The sequence below is a fragment of the Struthio camelus genome, chromosome 15, assembly GCF_040807025.1.
Source record: "Struthio camelus isolate bStrCam1 chromosome 15, bStrCam1.hap1, whole genome shotgun sequence".
Classification (NCBI taxonomy): Eukaryota; Metazoa; Chordata; class Aves; order Struthioniformes; family Struthionidae; genus Struthio; species Struthio camelus.
In genome coordinates, this window is record NC_090956.1 from 3,775,204 (window position 1) to 3,800,286 (window position 25,083).

Sequence of the window (25,083 nt, forward strand, 5' to 3'; positions counted from 1 at the left end):
GGTGGTTTTCAGCAGGTTTTTATGTGGAAGGTAGTCAGTCAGCTGTTGCAGTGTGCCTCGGAGCTTCCTGAATTTATTTAAAAAATGTTTTACCCTTTCCATATTGCTTTATACCCGAGGTTGCAGTGAAACAAGGTAATAGCACCATTTTATGTATAGACTAAGAAGCTTGTTCAGGGTTATGTAGCAGAATCCATTGCTTCTCACAGACTTAATGGGTAAATGATGCTTTTCAGCATCCCATCAGACTTAGAAGTCTTCCTAGTCCCTTCGCCACTTCATAATGTTGCTTTTGTCAGTTGTCAGTGCTTTCTAATAGGCCTTCTTGTGAAGATCATGGGGCAGGCTTTTGTGTGGAATGTGGCAGCTGTTGCTTCTGGCAAGTGGCGTGCTTTTAATCAGTGCCCGGCTTCCCGTGAATCCAGCAGCAGTCTCTGTTGCTGGGTGTGGACCCCAAAAGACCACTGGAGTTTCCACTTTCATCTTGCATTGCATTCTTCTGGTTGAGCCCAGCTCAGACAGTTGAGGGATGGCCTTACCATCAGCCCCAGACCCAGTCTTTCTGAGAGAGTTGGAAAGTATCTGAGGGGTGGAACTGGATGCTTCGGGTCTCTGGGACTGCGTTAGGGCTGATGTGTCTATTTAGGATTCTTTGTGGTACTGGGAGTTGGGCCAGTTCTTATGACTGAATTGTTTATTTTATTTTTCTCAGTCAATATTGTGAATTTGTATGAGCGCAGGTAGACTAGATTCCTCGAGGAAGACTACTTCGAAGAACGCTCCTGACCTGGGAGTAGGAGGAATACAGGAAGATGTGTAGTCAAACAGTGGAGACAAAGTGCTTGGTATCTGGAGGTAGACTGGCCTGAGGAAAAAGCCACAATTGACAGTAGCAAGAATTTGCCTTGAGATTCGGTGACCTACTGTAAATTGCATTTTTATCCTTCTTTGTTGAAGGGAGCCATCTGAAGTGTCACCACTCTATTCAAGGTTCTTAGAACAAATATCCTTACCATAGGTTAGCAAGAACAGCTTAGATGATTAAAATTGATTGAAATTGGAGAACATGGAGTAATGGTGACATTTTTGCTCGTGCTGCTTATTTGATATATGCCATATGTCTTACACATGAGGAAACAGTGAAACGGTTAAATTTTGTAGTACTTTTTATACTCTGGGGACTTTGAAAACGCTTCAGGAGAATGTTTGTTTATTTGAATCCAAACTAAGTCTTGCTACTTGCCCCCCTCAACTCCCTCAGGTGTGAAGGGCCAAGTTCAAGCAGTGGTGTGTGAAATGGGCTCCTTGCAGGTAAGCAGGCAGAAAACACTCGGGTCTGGATTTCGTATTGGCACTGGTAAGGGCTGTGATGTGAATTGCTGAAGTCCGCCTTTCTCATCGCAGTCTTAAATCTGTTTGACTCTGAGCCAAATGCTTCCAGGAAGAGAGGTCCAACACCCGAGTTAAATGCGCAGGAACCTAAAAATTACTTTTTAACAATATAGTAGAAATTAAGTGACTCTTCTCACTGTCCTGCATGATTGGGGATTGAAGTATTGATCAGAAGATGCTGGTTTACAGCCTTGGTTCCTCTTGGTGAAGAGAGCTTTGAATATGGGATGTAGGATTGGGCACTTGCCTTGGAGTCTTATGTTCAGAGGAGACACAGTGCTGTGATTTAATAAGGAGTATTGTTTAAGGAGGCTTAGGGTTTCAGCGAAGGACACAGAGGCACTTTATTGAAGCAACAGTGAAGCAGACAGCTTTTCAATTGATTTTTATCAAAGCACTTGCAGTTTCCATTCAAGGCTGTTAAATTGATGATAAATATGGTGCAGAGTATGTTTCCAGCGCTGTTGTTTTGTTTTCCTCTCTCTTTTTTTGAAATGAGAAACTGGCATAGCTTGGGGGTGTCTAAACACCTTTTTATTTTCTTTTCTTCATAAGAAACACTTCAGAACTTTTTTCAGGTTTCCCGTATCTTAAGATTTTCCTGAGACTTAAAATAATTAAGTCGTCCCTAAATAAATAAATAAATAAATAAATGGATAACTCCATGCAGAAATAGAGAGATATATTATGATGAACGGTCCGTTGTAATCCTGTAGGAGGAATTATCCCATGCTTTCTTGTCTACAATTTGCTTAAATCCCTTTCAGAATAAATCTGCAGCTTTGCTGTGCTTGCAAGTGTAATTATTTTTTTAGGGAAAACCCTTTTTCCAAGGGCAGAACTCAGTGTTCAAAGAGCACACCATCACCTTAGGATCTGGTACCAATGAGAATTAAATGTTTGCACCATGCTGTTGGGGTCTGAATCATCTATCTTTTTGTGAATTCCATTGTAGTAAAATAGCAAGTCCTGAGAAAGATTCTCGTTCTTGCACAGACCACTGAAGTATTGTGCCCTGATCTTAAGGTAGGTTTTCTCAGTACAGGATAGCAATAACTTGTCTTACTATCAGATGTCCACAGCATATGCTATATCAGAAAGATGAACATTGTCTTTGCCCACAGTGAAGAGGGCAGAGAAAGTATTCTCCTGAAAGTTTCTAAAATACATTTATGTCAACTCACCTAGCTGGTCAGTCATTAAAATTCAGCCCTCCAATGTTCATATAGAATTGTGTTAGCAAAAGACACTCAGATAAAGTGCTTTTAGTTTCATAATATTGTTTGGATCTGTTTTCATTTCATGATAATGGATTATGTTGTGAAGAAAATTTCCGTAAAATACAAAAATGGGTATCTTTGCTTTTAAAGGAGCGAAGAAATACTGAGTCATGAATCTAGCAACTTGGGGAAACTACATACATGTATGAAGCTGGATAATTAGTATAATACCATTTAATACTGGGTTCCTAAGACTGGATTTATTTTATGGGCACAAAAGCAGATTGTAGTTCATGAAGGTATTAGAGCATGTATTTTAGAGTAATGCAGTTTTATCTCCTCCAGCACAGTATGCTTAAATGTATATTCCATATGCTTCTAATATAAATCTATATGTACCAGGTTGCAATGTGAGGACAGCCGGTTCCCAGTTTGACACTGCTCTGTTCGTGTACTCTGCAGATTTTTAAGCCTTATATTTAAAATACGCTAAATAACTAGGGAGACGCGCCACAGACCCTTCCAACTGACTTCTTGTTCCATCCAAACGATTTATTTGCACAGAAGAGAAACAAGAAGTACTGTATGTTTTCCTTAGTTGAATTAAGAACACTTTAAAACTAGTTAAACTTTTGTTTGATTTCTTAAAACTGGATTGGGTTTTTAATTAGGCAGTCTTTGAAGGTGATCGTTGTGTTTGATAGTATCCTCAGTGGTGAAATATCTGTAAAATGGTCAATGGAGGAACAAAATAAATGAGAAGTTTTTGCAGAAATGTCTGTGACATAGTCTATCATGAGGAAGAAGACTGCAGAGTATCTGCAGACCTGGTGCTTTTCAGAGGTGCCCTGGTGTACTTGTTCCTCGTCTGGTATTTAATAGTTAACTCTGGGTAAATCACTTTGTGTTTTTTGGTTTCATAATTTGTGCAATGTGCAGCTGATAAGAAGCCTAAACATTTGGAAAACACACAGGGGAGAAAAACCCTGAATAGTTAGGAAATAAACTTAAAGGCCAGTATGCATATTATTTATTGTTATTGTTATTGTTGTTATTGTTGTTATTGTTATTGTTATTATTATTATTTCTGCTATGATAGGTCTGCATAGATCATCCAGAACTAGTTTTCCATTTTCTCATTTGCATCTATCTGGGGGAATACTAGTTTTCTACATAGAAGAAACTTGTTGCTGAATTTGAGTAAGAATAAAAATCCTATCTCAAAAGCCATATCTCCTGCATTTGCTTAGTCATTCTGCTGACAATTCTCCCTGACCGTTTTGCTCATTTGTTATCCTCACTTGGAAAGGGCTCTTGTAAATTGGTGATTCTTGAACACAAAAGACACTGATCTAAAGGCTTTGCTCCATGCAGATCTCTCTTTCCTTAGGAGAAGGTAGTTTGCTGCAAGTAAACATGTCTTTACATAACTCATGGAACTGGATCTTCAAATTTATAAGTGCTCTCTCAGTTGCTCCAAAAGGGAAGATGCAAAAAAATTCAGCCAGTCTATTATTGAAAACAATGTCTTTAAATGTAAATATACTCGATATGATTGTTCTGTGCCAGCCAAAGTGATATGATTGTTCCCATAATGTAGTAACTGATTTCAGAATCGAGGATTAGGGAAGAAATACGTCTACGCACGCACCCTGGCTGTGGGTAATTAAAAGCATGTCTGTGTATAGACTGCTTACCAGTGCTCTGTATTGCTCAGCCAACAGAAACCCTCTACCAGCTCAGCGTTTACAAGGTAATCTCAGAGAGTGTCAGAAGACTCAGAAGTGCTGAGACTTTCAGGAGAAAGCTGCTGTATAGTCTGGTTAATGTGTAACCCTGGTTATTCTTTGAGAGCAAGTCAGCCTGTTCCCCAGCTGGTTTGGAGTTAATTACTTTGAGAAGATTCTCTGTTCAAATGCAGACCAAAGAAGCAGCACACAAAATGAAGGCGCACAGTGGTGTTACAGACTTGTGTTTGAACCCTAAGAACTTTGCAGGGCATCAGTGTCTTGTTGTCAAGTCAAGAAAGACTTTGTTACATCCTGAGCACGATCAGGAGTATTTAGGATGTTGTTAACTTGGGTATGTTGCATCCCCTCTATTTTCATGGGATGCATCTGCTGTGAGAAGTGTGACAAGCTCTGTATTTCACAAAAATAACAACAAATTCACACTCCTTGCATGCTTGAGTAAATGCAGAAAAAGCCACTTTTTAAAATCTGGGGTTTTTTTGTTTTGCTTTTAACTATAATTTTGTCTCAATTTAGCTCAGAATAGCTTGTGCGTTTATTTTCCTTTTGGAAGGAAAAGGACATCCCATCTTGCCTATACAAACAAAAAGTTACCTTGAGCAGATTAAATAAATTGCAAGCTTCAGCAGCTTTGCCAGCAAATTGTGGAAGATCTTTGTGCCGTGCTAGCCCTACAGGCTAGCAGTATTTCGTAGCTCCTAATCACTTTACGTTTTCAGACTAACAAATACATCTGTAGCTGAGCATGGAGGCATTTTATTTACACTGTAACGATCAAATAATTTTTCAAATATAGATTTTTTTTCAGACATCTGTAAGGCCTTAATTAGTGATCCTGTCCAAAAAGTCAAGCCTGAAGCTTTCAGCTGCAATAAGTTTTTGACAGAGATGATCCAAAAATGAGATAATATAGTTACTCATCCTTCCAAAACATCCTTCATCCCCCGCACCTTCATTTCTTAAGAGCTACTAAGTCAGTTCCTTTTGGACTGAAATCAAGCAGGTAAAATCTTAGTCCAAGTATTTGTTTTAGGAAATCTTATATAGCAGCAGAAGAGATGAATGAAGTTGACCCTATGAACATCTGTTGGGCTCAGTACAAACTCTTTTCCCTCTCATGAATGAAGCTATCCCGAATCTTGACTCCTCAGTGTTCCTGAAGAAGCGCTCACTGATCAGTTACCCCTGATTGGGTTAAGGAACCCAATCAGTCAATTAGTTGCTAACTTAGGATCAGGGGAGAAAATCACAGCGTAAACTCTACTGGAATATTCCATTTGCAGTGAAGCCTGAAATCCGTCTCCACGTTGTGACTAGTTATTCCCTGAATGCTCTCTAATATTTTCCTGAGCAATTGTTATGTGGTAGAGGTATGATAATAAGAGGATTGCTAACGAAAGTTAGGGGCTAAGCAGAATCCAGTGTATGTTTGATTTTTGGGTACCCTTATCTCTTGTTCAAGCTGCTGTAATAAATAGCTTGTTTTTTTCATTATCTTTGAGCTGCCCTTTCTGTACCGATTTTTGGTTCTTCTAATTAGAAGGGTATTTTACTGAAAAGAGCGATCTCAGACCTTTGTGAAATTTTCTGCTAGTGCAAATAATGGTAAATCTGAAATCATTTATTAGACAAGAAGTTGTTATGGCAACTATAGGATGGCTGGCTAATCAGAGAGTGAGATCAGTTTTTATTTACAAGCATAATGAGCAATTAAGTTTGAGCAGCTGTCAGACTTGGAAAGTGATTAAAGTTCAGCAAACAACCCAAATGGGTCAGTGTTCAGTTCTGGTGGTTTTCTGACATTGCAGCTTGATCACGTGTGTGTTTTAGCTACTATAATTAAAACTGCCTTCACAATCCCTATCTATGCCAATGACTTGGCATAGCCAGTAAGTAGTGAAAAATCCCTCTTTCAGCCGGGTTCCTTAAAGGGTATTGGCAGCTAATGAGGTATTTCATGTGTAGCATCTCTTGAAGTGATGGCTCTGTGTGTGTGTGAAACCTTAGTTTACATGCTGGCTTGCATGGTCATCTCCAGGCCGTGGAAGATCGCTGGGAGAGAGGCCTGAAATGGTACAGCCTCATCCAAGCACACTTTACACCTCTACAGGGCACTCTTTCATATAAGTCGTCATTATCTTGTGGTTGGTTGCTTAGGAAGCTGCTTGTTGGCTAAAGGAAAGAATATGCGCCATGTACGTGAACTGAAAACCCAGAAGAGGTTGAGACGGTCTTGATTCACCCAGAAACGTATGGGAACGCCCAAGATGGCTTGACCTTAATAGATAGTAAAGCTCAATCATTCAGCTTAATCACCCAGTGAACTAGGCCAGACTAGGGCCTTTGCTGATACTCACTGCTTTCCCAAAAGGAAGCAGTAACACTGACATCGTTCTTCATCAGTGCCATACTGCCAAGAAGATTTTGGTAGGTTTCGTATTTTTTTATTCAGTATCCTGTGACTTCTCCTGTGTTACTGTATTAACAAGCTGTAAGCAACAGAGATCGGAGAGCTGTTTCTTTGCAGGTTCCAGAAGAGTGTATATGTTCATATTTGGAAAGTTATCTTCCCATCAATAATCTGGAGTTTTCAGGATACACTAGATTAGCTATAGTTTTGTCCCAGTTTAGCTCACAATAGCTTTGTGCGTTTGTTTTCCTTTTGGAAGGAAAAGGACATCCCTTCTTCTCATCCTTTTCATTTGCTAGGATATGCTTCCCTGTTGCAAATAGTAAGTAAGCCAAACTGCTTATATGTCATGCTCAAAATCTGTGTTCTAGTTAGAATTTTCCGCTGCCAAGAACGAATAGAGTTATTTTCCAAAACTATGCTGCAGTCCTCTGATACGTTTACATTGTTTTTAATTTTACAATACTACAGAATCGTATAATGAAATACATGCTATTACAGTGGAACATAAAATGTATTGAGACAGTTCCTGACTTTTTAAAGAGTTTACTAAGTAGTATGACTAGATAGGCAAGTGGATGAATGGGGACTTATGGAAAAGTAAAATGACAGTCTCAGAAACAGACATTTGCATACTTGATCTAAATTTTCTGTTTATCAGTCTTTTCAGGCTTATCTGCAGCAGTGACACATGAGAATCAGGGTTGTGAAAGTGGAGCTGAGTTTTTATGGGGTTGTTAGAGACCAAGAATCTACATTTCTCAGGCCATACAAGATGGAACTGCACACACATATCTTGTCATTATTGTTGCCTGATTTACACTCAGGTTTCCTGAGAAGATCATTTGGAAATGTTCAGCCTTTAAGCTTTAGCAGGAAGAGCTAGCTGGGCTTGCTGAAACAGGCAGCTGGCGACTGAGCACTTTCAATGACAGCAGCATTGGCAAAAGTTATTCCTGTTGTCTGAGAGAGCTTCATCCAGCTCCCCCCGCTTCCTGCAGTGAAAAACTGAGTGTATTCCAGTCACTGATTTTCAAGCCTATCTACATAGGGTAGAATTTGAATGGCATAGGCACTAGTTGCCTCTTTTATAGGCTTACTGCCATCAGTTAGAGCAGTGAGAAGGAGGGCTACAAAACTGAAAAGCAACCTGAAGCATTTCTCACTGGAAAACATGAAGTGTCAGACCTCAAAAGCTGCTGACTTCTCATTGCCTTGTTCTCTTCTGCTTGTGGGTTAATTGGACTTTTCCGGAGGGTACGGAGCTCTCACTTTCATAGTTGTAGACATATAGGAGTGCTAGGTGAGGGAGCATTAGCGTGAAATAGTCCTAGGGCAAGATTTATTTAGTTCCCTTGATAACACATTTTAATTATCTTGTGCGAATGTTTACTTAAAAATAGGCTGTAGCGGGCTGCAGGTGAAGAGTGGACTTGTTCTTGTAACTGCATTCTCTGTAGGAATGACAGATTTTGCTTTTTTCCCCCTCACTACACGTAATTAGTGTTTTCATTTTATTTTGAGCATGTGAGAATGCAGACAATTGACTTTAGGAGTAACCTGGGTGGGGGCGGGGGGGGGGGTAGAAGAATACTAATGTAGGAGCCGGATGGATTATCTTTGCCTTATAGTTTGTTTGCAGCAAACAGTGTCACAAGTGAGTGGGTGGGAGGGGGAGTTTTAAATATATGGGGATGGATTTTCAGACTTTGCAGCTGACGTGGATTAAAAATTCTTAGAACATTTCATCCATGAAAGGCAATTAGTTTTGTTTTATGAATATGAAAAGCACGTAGCTTGTAAGTACTGGAGTGAAGTCCCAAGTGAGTTATTAGAACTTGCTTTACTCATGTAGTACAAAATTAGCCATCAAGAGCTGATGGATTTCAAATATAGCTCACTGACACGCTGATCATCCATAACTTTTCGTAAAGACTTTTTTTCAGTCTCACCTGTAATTGCTTGATGCCGTTGGTTTGAAGTCCTGAATGGGGCAGCTAGTCACAGATCAGAAGGCCTTCTTGTTCTTGATTGCGCTTGTAACATTTCATGCAGTCTGGGGTACCGAAGTGTAGTACTGGGCTTCCTGGAGCTTTCGGTGGTGAAACTGGGCGTCTGGATGTATAGAATATTCTTCTTTTTCTCTCTTTCCTCCTGGTGGTATCTTAACTGGCCATAGTCATTCTTCTACTTTGTGTGTGTGATATCCTTTTGCTACTTTTTTTGTAAAGTTTTAAAGTGATTTGCAAACAGTTTGTTTAAGAACAGTGTTCTCTGCGATTCTTATAAATAACAAATCCACTGTAATGGAGCCTTTAGATATACTTGCTAACAAAGAAGTTGAGAAATAAAGCACTACTTTCAGCTGCCCCTTCTCTCGGAGTTGTAAATTAGGGCTGATAAAGATGAATGGATCCTGCAGTTTTGTGTAGCAGTTATTTTTTTGGCATTAGGACAGATTCATGTCTACAAATTAGATATTTGTTAAAGCGATTTTATTGGAATACTGATATGGTCTAGGGTGAGTTGTCTTTCTTGGTGAGAAAAGCTTCTCCTCTGCTATGGGATGTTTCAAAAAAGACTAGCCTTTCTAGCTTCTTTGGGTAATTTTTTGTCTGTTTTTTTTGGATGGGGGTGAGCCAAAACCCAGCTATTAACTAGTTTCCTTTTTCTAGTCTTGGTGAACATGTGGTATTCATCCAGTATGCCAGTGTTTTAATACTTGAGGTGCTCACTTAAGGAATTGTCAGGGTAGTTCCCCCAGTCATCCCAAATTCTTGGAGAAATGCAAGCCATATAAAAACCCTTTGGCAAGTAATAGGCTAAAATCCAAGTTCTGCCTATGGACATGACTAGATGTTGATGAAATTTGGTATACAACACTGGCCGCCTTAGTGTGGTCCAAAGGAGGAGCAGATTTGCTGTACTGATAAATTCCTCCATACGGAGTCGTATGGACACGTTCTAGTTGCTTAGAGTCTAATACAGAAAAGGCAAATCCGAGGGAGAACATTTTGTCACCCAAAAGGTTTTAATTTATGCTTTGTGCCTCTCATCTAGAGAAGAAAGATGGACACTCAAGAGTATGAGGATATTAGACTACTGGAAGTGTTGCCTAATAGATCACAGATGTTTGCGAACTGGCAAGGCATCGTCTCCAGTATTACAGGGGGACAGTCTGTCAAAAGATGTGACAAGTCATAAAAGAACATTGATTTGTTGCTCTCCTATAGTAAATCACACAGTAAACATCTCCATTCAAATCCGTTAAAATCCATTAATATACAGCATATATTTTTAAATTGCTTTGGCATTTCTGATTGAAGGCTTTAGCGTATTGATTTGTGACGTGAGCAGGTACTTGTTTGTCAACTGTAAAGTAACGCAACACTTTGAATATTGTGGGTTTGTAGTGGGGTAGGAATCTTGCCAAGGTCCCTGCTGAAAGAGGGAGAGTAACACGCTGGTACAGTGTGCTCCACTTCTGAGTTTTAGGGAAAAGTGCCTCTGAATCATGCAAATGGCCTGACGAGCAGAGAGCTGTTTTCGTATGACCTAGTTCTGAAGGACAGCTATTTGCGGTACAGGGGTCAACACGTTAGCTTCAATGGGTGTATAGTGCATAGGAAGAAGGCCTTTGGGTTTTTTTTTCCAAGCTGTCTAGAACGAGGAAGTCTGAAGGATTTCACTTTTTTTTGGTGTGTGTTAAAGAAGCAGTGGTCTCTTTCTGCCACCTGTTTTGAAAGAGAGAGACTTACATACACGTCATTCAGTGAAGCAGGGTGTCAGCAGCAACGGTTTCTGCTGATGGGGGAGCTTCAGTGAGAAGGTTCATAGCAAAAGTCTTTCTTGTTTGGAAACACACCGCTCAGATTCCAGTTGCCTTTAAGGGCTGTGACTAAATCATCATTTGTGCCTAGTGTGAGCTACATCTGAATACAGAAACTGCCCAGACTAGGTTGGCCTCTTGGGCCATTTCTGTACAGATTCAATAGTTGTCGTACTGTCAGGTTAGTGTGGTTTTACAGTCTGCAAATACATTGAGACCTACGAGGTGTGATAAACTAAGCCGGTTAGGCTGATAAGCCCTCCTGCCTACCCTGACATTATTATAAGGATTTCTCTTTTGTTTTCCTCTATGTTCAGGTGGAGCTCTGATCTGAGGATAAAAGAAGAATTTTTCTTTGCTATACAGCTGTTAATATTTGTTTAATATGTATTAATCCATTCAGCTTGCTTTGCTTCTGAAACTGCTGCTCAGCTATGCTCAGTGAATCAGCTGTAGTTTCCTGCTCTTGAGGGGCTGAAATTCTGGGAGATGTTAAGCAGTATCTTTTCTGCAGCATACTTAAATCACAGGAATGCTGTAACATAACTGTAAATAACATGAGGTCATTGAAAAGGCGCAATAATTGCATATGACATATTTCTGATTGCAGTTAGGATGATCTGGAAGATAGGTTTAAAGAAATTTGGCATTTGGTTGGCAGTTTCAGAAAGAATAAAACCTGACAGTTAATTGAAGAAAATGGCAGTTCCCAGTCTAGCACTGTGCCTTCAGACTGCATTTGGGCTAAATACTCTTTATGGTTGCACATGTACATATCTACAGATTCTCTTGCTCTTTTCTTCTAATGTAAACTCCACATTCATTGCAGACCATGATGATTCATTTATTCAACCCCAGAAACTTCTGCAAAGCAATCAGTCCAGACAGATGACTTCATCCCAAAGAGTTTCAATGTGAGCATGGCTAAAATCAATTGAAAAGTCACAACGGGCAAAGCGGATGACCAGTGCTGCTGCAGTGCAACCCAAATCACGTTTTTTCCATAATGCCTTGCAGTTCAGATTGAGTCCGTTTGTTCTAGCTGACTGGCTTTTCTGTGGAAGTGTGAAGCTCAGCATTTTCAGAGAAGTGTGAAATAAGGAGTGCAGAAAAAGGACTTGGAGCAGCGAGGTGGCTAATTGAAAAATGCTATTGGAGCTTTGCTTTCTAACAAAGAAATTGGCAATTTTTATGAATAAGTCACTTCAGAATTTAGTTTTGATCTTGAATTTTGAATGATTCACGTTTGTTTTTTAATAGTATTTTGATAAAAAGAAGAAAAAATTCCTGTTGGTTGCCATAATGTCTAAGAGTCGGTGACTGTCTTTTTAAAAGCAAATGCAAAGAAAACAAGAATAGACTGTTAGGTCCGGGGGTATCCAAGTGTATTATTTTAATGTATCTCTGTCTTCCAAGTGAGATATCTTGAACTCAACAGCCATGGGAATGCCCAAGACATTTAGTCTTATCTTCATTTTGCTTGGATAGCTGAAATAAGTTTTTGTGGTGACTGTATATGGTCTTACCTCAGGTCTTATTGATGGTACCGCATGGGTCGTTGATGATTTGTTGAATGCAAGAGAGACAAGTGCGCTCACAAAACACAACGTTGCTTGAAAGCAAAACAGTTCTGTAAGCTACAGCTCAGAGGAGAGATGTTATCCTCTTATTCGGTAGCTTATCTTCCTGGGTGAGCTATCTTGTATGTTTTGCACTGCTTTTGCAAAACTTTTTTTGTCTGGAAAGACCTTTGTTCCTTCTACAGAAGCATATGGCGTTTGGCCCCAGCTGATAAATGGCCCCAGCTGATAACCCTTGCTTCTGAGAGAACACCATGGGGCATATGGGATGGGGACCAGGTAGGATGGAAGTAACAGCTAATACTGTAGCTCCTTCTGTTCACTACCGCATATTATGGAAAATGAAATATAACACTTCTGACAGTTTGATTGGCTAATTTCTGTCTTGGAGCACCACTGGTAGGCAGGTGGGCCAGAAAGAGACAAGGCAAGGATTTAAGATCTGTAATCTTCTGAACTTCCCAGGATAAAAAAAAAAAAAAAAGATATTTTATGCCACTTGATAACCAAAGAACAGTAGGAAATCTTAGCTTTTGGAGGGTCAGGGGGTAATTTGAAATAAGAACTTTCTTGTTTTTGGATTTCTGTAATATGGTGCATTTGGTGTGCATGTTTCTTGCATAAACAGAAGGTGATGTTTCATGTATACTTCTTGCCATCTCAAAAGTATGAATCAAGAGTCTCTGTAGAAACATCTGGAAAAATCCCAAGAGAGAAAACTGCGATTTGTCTGAGCACAAAGATCTGTTCATTCAAGAGATTCTGGTATTCAGACAGGAAACGGCACAGTTCCCCTATTTGCATTTAATGTGGTTGCTAACTAGTGCAAAACTTACCTTACCTTACCTTTTTGCCTTTTCTTCCAAGCATGTTATGCAGCCCGCAATCGGTTTTTGATACTTAGAGATAGAACTTATAGATTGCCCTAGTCATGCCTGCTGTCATCATTCTGCTAGAGCAGCTCTTCTCGGTGTTTTCAGCAGCCAGCATTTCAGTCTCAGATATATAAACATGCATGTGCTATGAGTGTTAAATAACATACAGACTTAAACTTGTGATCTCAGTCCAGTTACAATCCTAATGAAAATCTCCAGACTGTCTCCATTAGCAGCTTTGGTGTAAAGGTCAGAGAAGAGCATTGGAAAGGGACAAAAAGGGAAGAGCTAGGAGTTCTTTGTTATCGTATCCATATATGAACAAAGTCAAATTTTAAGACCATCGTCCACACTGAGCTGTAACTAAAACAGAAGTAGTATGGACTGTATCTGAAACGGCAGCGAGATTAGTTCTCTCGAGGACAATCAGTGTTAGCATGTCGTTGTTGTTCGGTGACTTTGAGCTGCGTTCAAGATGGGTGGTGAAAGCTCTGCTTTTTTCTTGTATTTTACATAACATTACTGGCCTGGCCTGCACAGCCTGTTTTTCACATAGCAGTTACGTGGGCATGTCTGAGTTGATTTCCTTGTGGTGACGTCCCTCAGGCCGGACCAGGATGCTTGAGAAGAGGCTTGGCTGTGTGTGTGCGCGCACCGAGGCTGTTAACACTAAAAGCTTTACCCTACTAAACAGCGCTTTCTGAATACTCTAAAACGTGCATGGTTTCAATGTGAGCTCAAAAATACTGATATTGCCATTTGGTAGATTGTGGGAATGGTGGCACACGAGTTAGATCTCAGGTGGAAGGTGTGAATGAAAAAATAGCATTATTGTTCTCCCCTTCCTTGAAGACTAGCGACAAGGTGATATTTGCGCGTGTGGATGCAGTGTCCATGGTCTGCAGCACGTCAGGAACGGAGTGCCAGATTGTCTGTCTTTCTACCAGAACACTTAGGCTTTAATTTGGGAAATGTGATGGGAACTGATAGCATCTTGTTTCTGAGAGAGAGAGTTTCTGATAATCTGACTGTTGGTATCATGCTTCTGTGTGAGACAGTACCTCCTGGCCCCTGCTGCAGTCTCAAGCTCTGTAATAACACGGAGCTGGGAGTTGCCGTCGGTTCAAAAGCTGCACGAGGCACCTTTGGCACTGAGGCTTGGAGTCGGCAGCACTTTTGTTATGCGGTTAAAGTATACCATAAACTGTTCAGTTTGGGGAAGGGAGAGGCAGGAAGGACTCCTACTCATTTCTTTTTCCCCGTCTGACTTGACATTTTTTATGTCATGCTGGAATTCCTTCGGTAATGCTTCAGAGTCCTTGGGTGCACCAGTGCCATTTAGATTGCCTTTGAATAACGTTGAAGGAGACTGAGGAACTGGTGTTTTTTCCAAAGAGTGTTTGCATGAAGAAAGCATGCCGTTCCTTCCCAATTCTGGGATAGTTTCCAAAATCTGCTTAATATTGTCAGTGATATCAAACTACTGTTTGAAGAGGAGCCTGAAAGCTACGAGATTATCAGCATAGCTGACACTTCTGGTATATCCAATAAATACTGGACAGGTTATTGAGAATTTTTAATTTGCTTCATTTTTTGATATGCTGGACAGGGTTTCTCCTAAGAGTGCAAACAGAGCTGTTTTATGTTTTTTGGGATAAAGGAATTCATCTTTGCGCAAAGCTACTTGTAACAATCACTTTCACTAGTAGCATTTAGTTCTTATGTTGTACCTAGAGCTTTATTGCTATAGAAAGTGAACTGCCTTCACAACTCTTGCTTATTTGTCTCCATGAAGTCCATGTTGCTTTGGAAGACACTTTATTTAATATAAAAAAACTTTTAATATTCAGAGATGAACAAAAATTGCTGCATCTGCTCTGCTGGAAGAGGAGGTGATCAGCGAAGCTGCAAAGGATTTATGAGCACAGTGCTGCAAAATGAGAGATTATGCCTTAAATAGAGGGTATTTCTTAATCTGGGCGTTTGATTTGTTTTCTTAATCTACGAATGTATTAACAAAATTCATGTGTTCTCAACAGCATTTGACATCAGGCAGAGACTTAGCAATATTCATACTTCACAGTTCTGCTATAACCACTTTTTTAAGATGATTGAGGAAAATGCTTATCCTGCACAAAGTTGTGCTAGCAGCCAGTTCATCCGTTGGTCTTGTAAAACCCGTTTAGTTAAGGTTTATTTTGACAAAAATGTGTATGTGGCACTACTCCACAGCAAAAAATTGTGATGTTTTTGCAGACTGTAAAGTGAAGAGTTTATGCTGCAGCATTGTATGAGAGGTAGCATAGGAATATTCAGTGGGTGTCCCCAATAACCTCATTCATCTTTCCTTTCCAAGGTACGCTAGGGAAAATGGAATCCCCCTTCCCCCAAGAAAGTTCAGTTACTGCCATGTTATTTTTGCAGCTCTGTTCTTTAGTTAGTGCAATATGTGGTTGAGACTGTGTGGGTTTAAGACATACAGCTGTCTTTTTTAGAATTAGTTCTTTTCCCCTTGGGTAATTTTAAATTCGAACAAGAGTTGGAAGCTAATTTTAGTTTCTTCTTCAGCGACAAAGAGCACGCAAGCACTTGTCATCTGTAGTCGTTTGTCCTTTGTAGCGTGTGTGACCCAGATTTTCTGCTGCTGTGCTCTGTAAACTGTTAGAAAGGGGTTAACTGCCTGCAAAGAAGGCATATGAGTTTGTGGGATTTGTTTGAACAACAGTATTACATTGCAGTGAATTAAAAGGCTGTAGAACTGTTACGGAAGCAAAACACCGTTGGTTATCGGTTCTAGATTGCTGTGGAGAGAGAGACTATTTCACATAAAGAGTTTTTGTTGCTGAAGTGAACTTTACCATGAGGTGGTGATGACAGGAAAAAAAAAAAAACCACAAAGCTGAAGAGGCCACAGTTGGGAATTTTGCAGCCTCCCAACCTCCCTTTGCATCCCAGGTCTGTGAGAACCTGTGCAGTGATCTGCTGCGTGCCTTGTGGCACTGTGTCTCTGAATGGTAAAAGAGGCCTGCAAAGAATGATCTCTTTTTCTGTGATCTCCTTTTCCGTGCTCTTCTCTCTGTTCTGGAGATAGATGACTTCTTTCCAGCATTCTCAGCTTGGATTTTGCATGTACTCACTGTTTCTTCTCAAGCTTCTTCAATTACTATCCTTGGTGGAGCTGCCTTAGTCAAAATTCTGGTGTAGACAAGTCATTGAAAATTCAATTACCCAGACACATAGTCTTTCTCCAAATAATGTTCCATAATTATGGCCTGTGGACATCTATATCCTCTGCCATAGTGATAGAAATGTTAATAGAAAGAACACTGGTAAACAGAAAAAGAGATGTGTGAAGCCCTTGGAGCTAAAACCAAGCCGGCCTACTTCTGGGGACGCATTGGGATCTGATATAAAGACTGAAGGGTGGTGCAGGATAGTTGGGAGACTATGCTATGTGTGCTTTTGTTTCTGCTTTAAAAGGTTTAAACTTACTTAGAAGTTTTTTTTCTTGGTTTATTTTACGTTAAAAAAAAACCGATCTGGTTTACCCTGTTGACCTTCCTAGACTAATTTAGAAGAGAAGGTGGTGTTTGCCTTTAAAGTCCCCTTTTTAGATCTGTTTGGCCAGAGGCCCTACATTCAAATTGGTAGCATTTCTGCGTTTGAATAGTGTAATGCAGGTAGGTTTTTGAATGCTGCAAGTGAGAAATGTGAAAAATTCAGGGGATGTTGTAGGCACCACTAGGCAGAATTATATTGATTTAGGAAGAAGTCCCAAGGAGGAAATAGTCCTTGTCAACTGATTATTTGAAGTTATGGTTATGCTACTCTTGCAGTTGTCTATAAATTATGCTGCCAACAGTTGGCATCTGCTGGTGTCACGGTGCTATAGGTCATCCTTCGCCTAGTATTTAGTGTGATGCCTGGGTGACTAACCTGCCACGCAAATAGGGAGGAAGCATTTGGGAGGGGGAGGAAGGCGGATCATGCTTAGGACAGGGATGTGTAGCCTCTCTAGCACAGAGAGGAGGATGGGGGGCGTAGCGCAGGGTGGCAGGAAGCAATGCCCAGGCCCTGACAAGCAGATACTGAGGGACCACAGTATTGGAGTAAAAGAGCCCCGGGCAAAAAAGGGGGTCTGTGACTGGTATCATGACTTGAACTGTCCTATGTTGCACGTTCTCATGTGCTGCTAGTTCTTTCTACATGCTGAAATCCTAGACTTCTGTGAAATTTGTCTCCAACTAGTTCTCTCTCCTCCCTCAATTCTTTTGGAGGTATTATACGATAAAAGAGTGAGGAGGTCATGCAGATTTTGGGGAGATTTTCCTACCTCATAGCTCGCTCACTAACAGTGCAGGAACTGAGAAGTTTAAATTGGAATTGGCTGACATTCTTCTACTCTCCCAGGAATTCAGGAGTCTGAAGAAAAGCCCATCTATATGGCCTAAATGGAATGATTAGGGAAAGGCATGACCTTTCTTTATTTTTTTTTTCTTTTTTGCTATCTTCCTTTTACTGGGTAGTTTCAGCTCAAAGTAACCAAAGGTGGACTGAAGTATAGTACCCGAACAGGAAGATGTGAAAAGATTTCTTTTTTTTTTTTTTTCTTTTACAGAAAAGGCCACAGATGGCTCTCTGCAAAGCGAAGACTGGACACTTAACATGGAGATCTGTGACATTATCAACGAGACAGAAGAAGGGTATGTGCTATTTTAGCAAACTTTGAAAGGTTCATGAACACATTCTTCTGGCAAGCTGCGCTCAGCGTGTGAGCAGGCGCAGTGAGTTTGGGGGGCAGGTGCTCATAATTTGAACGCAGTTTACACATTGCATGCAAGTTGCTTGGTTTTCCCGCTCCTCAGCCATTTCAGAAAAATACTGTATGGTGCAGCATTTTCTGTGGTGGGTCTCTGCTTAGGAGGGCTGACATGGAAAACATCTACTAAGCATACCGTTCGAAGGGGTGCCAAGTCTGTACTTCTAGGGTTCTTGTTTTCAGCAGGTGTATGTCTTCTCAGTGCTGCAATGCTCTTCATTTCAGGCAATAGAGAGTTTCTCCTCCTTCAGCATCAGAAAAGCTGTGCTGCTTGCAGTTTGCAGGAGAACTGATCACTGCTGTTATGCCCTGGGCCTTTTTCTGAGTGGCTGTCAATCCTTCCTGCTTGATCAACATCCTGCCATTTCAGAGGCCTCAGGCATTGCTCTGGCCTTGACTTCTATGATATCTTGTCTTCTCACATAATTCTACATGACCCTAGTCTGGTCGTAGTCAAGTTATCTGAAGTTAACACACATGCTTATGTCCAGCTGGAAACAGTAAAGAAGGATTCCTTTTCCCGCAGTCTGACATGTGAAAAGAGTGTCTGAGCTGTCTTTTAAAAATGGTGTGTTTCTCCTTCAGTCCAAAGGATGCCATTCGAGCACTGAAGAAGAGGCTGAATGGAAACAAAAATTACAGAGAGGTCATGCTGGCTCTGACGGTGAGTGGGGGCAGGCTGGAATGCCTCAAAAGGACAGATCCCTTTTCTTTTGTCATTGTCCTTTTTCTGGAACTCTCTTGTATTTACATACTCTTTGCTTTAACAGCCACTGCTCTATCCTTTTCTTCTCTCCAATTGCCTCCTCACTTCCTTGGGAGAGGTACTGGAAGCTTTGCCTAGCATTGTTAGGACTAGATTATTTTTTGCTTTTCTGGGGCTCTTATCCATCCCAAGTACTGAATGAGGACAGTTAAAGTAGCCCAAATGGGGCTGCGTACCCTTTGGGGCTTTCCCTTCTACTCTCATTTCCCTGCACCCAGATGTTTCTCCGCTCCAAGGCAACAGCTGCAGGCATACCTCCAAGCGAGGATGATGAACTTGCCATATTTTCAGCTTCATAGGTAGCTGGTGCACAATTTCCCTTGTGAATGGATCTCTGTAGGAGACTCACATTAATTTATGCTGATCTAATTTCACTCAGTAAAGCCTCAATTATATTCTGTGCATTTACGCAGCTCTGCTAGGGTGTGAGATAATTTGCAAGTGACCTTTCCTACTGAAGACTTCAGCGAGGGGTTTCCTGGGTAATGCAGTGCTCCAGAAAGTGTGGTGTTGGGCAGGCTCTGCACCGCAGCAGTCTGAGGAATGAGTAGCACTAACTAGATCAAGTTTTATTGCTGTGGGCAAGTGATCTGTGTGATTCTTTCACGTAGCCCTTGTTGCATCTCCCTGATGAAGCGTGACTGTACTTTCTGTGTTCTTGCCGTTTCCTGTCCTGGATTGTCATTTTGACAGATTACCAAAGACCAAGCCATGAGATTATCCATTGTTCAAGAAAAAGGAAAATTCATCAGCAATGAGTCCGTGTCATCAGGGCTGATGCAAGTAGCTGAAGTGGGAGAGTAATTATGAGATATGGGGTTTCATTGGTTATTCGGCATGGCTGTAAGGAGAACTGATGAGTTAGATTTATCTCCACGCTAATCCTGTTCTTCAGAGAAAAATCAACAGCTGTTCTTCCATGGCAGTTGAATGGCAAGTGGAGGGTGCCTCTAGCTAGGTTGCAGGGGGAAAATGTGTCAAAGTATAACCTGTCAGAGCATTCACAAGGGAGTGTTTTGAATGAATGATGATCATTCACCTGAATTTCCAGCTCTAAAACAAGGCTCGTAGCTCAGAGCGACCTGGTCCAGCTGTGTTCTAGGTATATAGAGAATGGTGGAATGCCACAACTTGACAATTTCTCACTGTGACAGGATGTCCTCCGTCTTACCTGCTCTTGACGCGATGCTCTGTATTTAGCTGTTCAGCTGCACAAGTTGGAAAGTTCTGCTCTGAAGAGGAAAAAACTTTCTGTGTCTTTACCTTAAAAACAGGCACAGGTAGATCACTCACGTGCCCAGTATATTAATATGATAGGTGAGGTATATCTAAATATGCGTGTAGAGAAGGAAGCTATTTGGTAATATTGGGGAAGAAGAGAAGAACTGGGAGTGTAAGACTGAATTCTCCTCTATCTTCTCTCCCTCCCATCAACAGATTTATAACAAAAAAACAAAATCAGAAACCAACCGCATAGCTGCTGTGTGTGCGATCAAGCTTTGCTCCAACAATGGATGTTTTTTTGTGTGTGCGTGTAGGTGTTGGAGACCTGTGTGAAGAACTGTGGCCATCGCTTTCATGTCTTAGTGGCAAACCGTGACTTCATAGATGGTGTTCTGGTGAAAATCATCTCGCCCAAGAATAACCCCCCCACTATTGTACAGGATAAAGTACTAGCGCTGATTCAGGTACACAGCTTGTCTCTGCTTCCATATGTTGCTTCCTGAAATAAGGACTGTTTGCTTCAGTGCTACGCATCGCTAAACATGCTGTCATCATTGAAATATGTAGCAAGTATTTTATATGTAAAAACAAGCAGTATATCCAAATCGGTAGGGAAGAGCAAGTATGCACAGGCACAGTCATTTTATCCAGGGAGAAACGTCTGCATTCTAGTTAAGAAAGGTACCACTCCGCTAAAACAAGAGGGCTTTTTAAAAGATAAGTGGATAGCTTTGCAATTTGACAGTCCAGTCTAGATGCTGGAGACCTGCTGTCTTTGCAGCTCTGAGATGGGCTTGTCATTTGAGGCCAAGAAAATTTTAGAGGAGAATCATGCTTTCACTGTCAGTTGAAGAACTCTTCTCCCTCTGTGTCTGTTTCCCTGAGTGTAAAATGGAGCTATTTCCCTCTACACAATATTCTGAGTTCCTCCTTAAAAGGATCACACAGGAGTTAAAAGTTTTTGGCGCCCCTTCTACAGTAAAACTGCAATGTCAGATGCTTGTCTGCAGTGGGGAAGTTCAGACCTGGGCCTTTCTACCACTTTTTCTTCTGCACAGCATAACAATAAACAGCCATGTTAATTCCACAAACCATTAGCAACACATGAGGAAACACTGGTGCCTGCCTGGAGGAAATTTGACAATTATAGGAAGCTTTATCACTAAGCTCCTACCAGGCTATTGCATACATCAGAGACTAAAAGACACTGCATATTTAAAATTATATAAACCTACTGAAGTGTTTCTTGTGGGAAGTGTGTGATGTAGCTTTCAAAATGTATTTCTTATTTTTGTGGCAAAGCATGCAGTTGAATTTCTAGTTGTTTATTTGTTACTCACATGCACAGGCAGGACATTGTTAAAGCATAACAACGTTAAGTAAGTGATTTCTAAACAGGAAATAGGCTGGGTGGGGAACCTAGGTGGGCATTTCATTAGGACAGGAGGCGGCGGGGCGGCCCTCTATTCCTGGTCTCTGATCTCAAGGTGTTTTTAAAAATAGCACAACATTAATGAAATTATTAAAAGTAATTCTTGTGCATCGGAGTGAGTCCCTGGGTGTCTGCCTGCTTGGGTGGGAGAGATGGTAAGTGCGGTGACAGGGTGATGGTATGAAATGATGTCCCAGAAAGAGAAACGGTGCGTGTTTCCATACTGTTTGTTCTGCTCCAGTGTTTTAGAGGATATTGGTTACGCTGAGATCTGGATTTAAGTGGATTCCCAGGCATTAATGGAACTAAAATGGAACAGCGTTTGTAACATAACCAAAAAGCCACAGTCATTGCCCCAGTGTATTTAAACAGAGCTTTATCTGAATGGACTTTTTTGTTTGGGTACTAAATGCCTTTTGGTTTAAACAGTCTGGGAATTATGAAAGTTGCCTGTGGGAGGGTTCTCTTGGTGTCTCTTTAGCTGGAGGTGGTAGGGGACTTTGTTTTCCAGATTGCCTGACAAGTTGGGAAAAGTGATTGCAGTCACTCATCTCATCTGCCCTATGGACATGCACACCCAGAATATCCCATATGTCATGACCACTTTGCTCAGCTTAGACTTTGCTTTTAGAGCTCCCCACAACTGGCGTTAACTCTCTTCCAGAGGGCTGATCTCTTCTCAGCTCTGCTCCACTAACATTAGCTTACATTTATCCTCTTCTGTAGGCTTTTTACAATTTGATATCAGAGAATTAATAAGTGCAGAAATGAGAGGATTAATAGCACAAACTTGAAAGCATGGAAAAGGCTGTACAAAGAGCATCTGTTTTCAGCCATATAGCTCTTGTACTCCTGGGACTTTCCATAGCAAGGGTAGATAAAGTTTCCAGTGCAATTTCTAATCAAGAGGCTTGGCTGTTTTGAGATGTTGGACTTCTTGCGTCTCACTTTCTCAACCAATTTCCCAGTATACATGAATTAGCATAGAGTGCATATTGGTTATCCTTGCTTCTTCACCTTGCTAAAAGGCCTTGAAAATATTGCTTACTGCTGTGCCTCTGGCAAGAGCTTGCATCTAACCTCAGGGTTTATAACACTTTGTTGCCCAGCAGCTGAGCACTGTCATCAAAGATGAAGCATGGGGAGCTTTTTAATGGCATGCCAAAATCTTTTGAGGGTACATGTGTTAAAAAGTGTCTGACGCTGGAAAGAATGGTCCTGTGATGGTTACTGATCTAGGGGGCAGATTTGCAATGATCTTTAGTTAACCTGTTTGCACGCTGAGGTGCTGAGTGGGATTTATACATCAGCATCCTTAACTGTCTACCTCTGATAGCCTGGCCTAAGGACTTAAAAGATCTGAATTCAGTCTCATCTGTGTCACATGCTTCTTTGGACAACAGGCAAGTCTCCTAGGCTCTCTGTATTGCATCAGAACAGTTGATATAGATAATTTTTTCTAACAAAGTTGAGAAGCAAACCCAGAATTCTTAACTGGCAACTGCTACTGGATTGTCTCCTAGGCACATAAGGTAGGAAATGCTGTATCCTAGAACTGAACAGAGTAGGAATATAAGTTTAAATATTAATTATTTCTTATTTTATTTTGCTATCCTTGATTTCCCTCCTCTCAAGTGTGAAAGGTGGTTGAAGATAGCTTTTAAAATAAAAGTAGTCAAAAGAACTAGTCTAAAAGTGATGATTAAATGAATTAAGTGCAGAGCCCACACACACTTCTCTCAATAGTTCTCTGACACAGTGATACTCTACCTCACATGTGTGGGGGCTTGGGGAGGATATTTTGTTTTTAATTGAGTCATAATATTTCAGTTTTTCCTTCCTCTAAATTTTTAATACCTTGGCTAATATCCAGCAAAAGTGACAGGTGGTAGAGGCTTTTGAGACACTGTGTTCCTAGAAGTTTCATGAACGCAGGAGGCTGGCTAGAGAAGGGAAACACTTAGTACTTCCATTGAAGGAAAAGCCGAAGTCTTTTTAGACACCAGAGAATTCATGCAGGAGAGAGATTATGAGTATTCTGGCTGTGGGAAATTCTCTCTTTAAACTTGTTCTTTCTGTCACACCAGGGTGTCTAAGTGTTGGATATGCTCTGTAAGACTCCAAGCTTCATTAGTTCTGCTGCTCATGGGACTGCATGCTTCACAATATAAGAACCCCAGACACTATCCTTTTTATTTAAGTTTGGTCCAAATAAAATACTGAAGAGAACTTGGCATTTATGGAGTTTTTTTTCAGCAATAAATGAGGATGTTTCATAAAATAAATGAGGATTACCTAAGTTTATTGTTTGACCTTATACAAATTTTGCTTAGATCAATTTAATCTTTCATGCGAACTTTTTTCCATGGGTCATTGGCCACAGAATATGCAAGAAAAGATCAGCATGCAATCAGTGCTAGGTAAAGGAGGTAGGAAGAGGCTTTCATTTGTAATTGAAGATGCTGATGCTGCCAGGGCTATACAAAGCTACTGTGCACTGGATTCCTGTCTAATTTATATTCGTATAAAATGTGTATATGATTGTCTTAATAATATTTGGAGGATCTTTTAGACCAGATCTAATGGTTACAGCTTCCCTTTGAGGCTGAAATACATGAAAGCATTTACAGTGAGTGTCTGAGGTCAGAATGGAGCAAGGACTTCATTTGGAAGGTTTATGGATAATCCCTCCTGTTTTCCAGGCTTGGGCTGATGCCTTTCGAAGTAGCCCTGATTTAACTGGAGTAGTGCATATTTATGAAGAACTCAAGAGGAAAGGCATAGAGTTTCCCATGGCAGATCTTGATGCTCTGTCTCCAATACACACACCACAGAGGGTAAGCTGCAGCATTGCAATTCCAGGGGCATTTTCCAGAGACAGATAAATAGTTAGGTAAATGTTCTTTCTCCTGCTGTTTCTCCGAGTTTGGCTTGTTAAACTTGCACAGAACTTTCTCAGTCTTGGTGGGACTTTTTTAATAGTGAAAAAGAATGGAGGAAAAGCATAATACAGCTGCATTTGACAGGCTGATAAGCTAACCGGATCTCCTCTCTGGAGTCAGACATCAATTTGGAAAGAGAAAAAGAGTTAGGAGGTTTGTACATTTGTATTTTGTCACAAAACCGCCAGACAAGTGCAGCTAATTTGCTCAGGAAGAGTCCAGCAGGTTATATTATTGAGATTTACTTCTTATTCCTGAGAGTGTAGTTGATCCTGTTGGTGATAATCCTGAACAGAGGGCTACCTGTCTTTTAACGGTGTATAGAAGCCGAATCTCCCACTGATCCCACAATAGCAGGAAGTGTTTTACACATTTGAAAAGACAGATCTGTAAAGTTGACAAAACTAATGTTAGGAAGTAACTTAGTGATCACATATGTTCTGATTATTCACTCTGAAAATTTAAGTTAATGAAGTTTTGAAGCAGTAAGTGCAAGTGATCAAAGACTGAAAGATTACAGTTCTTGTGTCAAGATTCATTAAATCCAGTGTTTATGTATCACCTCATTTTTTGTAAGTGTGCAACCTAATTCCTGGTTTAAAATTGTTTATAATTACTTATCCTTGGCTCCTGTTTTTATTTTGCTTCTTACTTTTCCTGTAAAGGTAATTTGACTTAAATGTGTGTGGGTTGGGTCAGAAGATAAGGGCGTGCATTGTTGTTGTTGCTCTCTGTTTATGGGCTGGCCTGCCAGTCTGTTCTTGTAACTGCACTGCCCTTTTCCATGAGCTGCAATTACGTTCTATACTTGAGCATATTTGGCCTGAGGTTGCTGACAAAGCA

At 40.7% G+C, this 25,083-nt stretch overlaps 1 protein-coding gene across 5 annotated transcripts in view; it reads left to right on the plus strand.

Moving 5' to 3' along the window:
- The window catches only part of TOM1L2 (target of myb1 like 2 membrane trafficking protein), a 58,927-nt gene that overhangs the window by 3,294 nt on the left and 30,550 nt on the right, over positions 1-25,083 (plus strand). For 3 of the 5 annotated variants that reach the window (XM_068907789.1, XM_068907790.1, XM_068907791.1), the window contains exons 2-5: positions 17,676-17,760; positions 18,462-18,540; positions 20,181-20,330; positions 24,001-24,135. In XM_068907789.1, the coding sequence (XP_068763890.1) occupies positions 17,676-17,760; positions 18,462-18,540; positions 20,181-20,330; positions 24,001-24,135 (449 nt within the window). The remainder of the gene's footprint in view (positions 1-17,675; positions 17,761-18,461; positions 18,541-20,180; positions 20,331-24,000; positions 24,136-25,083) is intronic. The other 2 variants (XM_068907792.1, XM_068907793.1) reach the window with 1 other exon arrangement.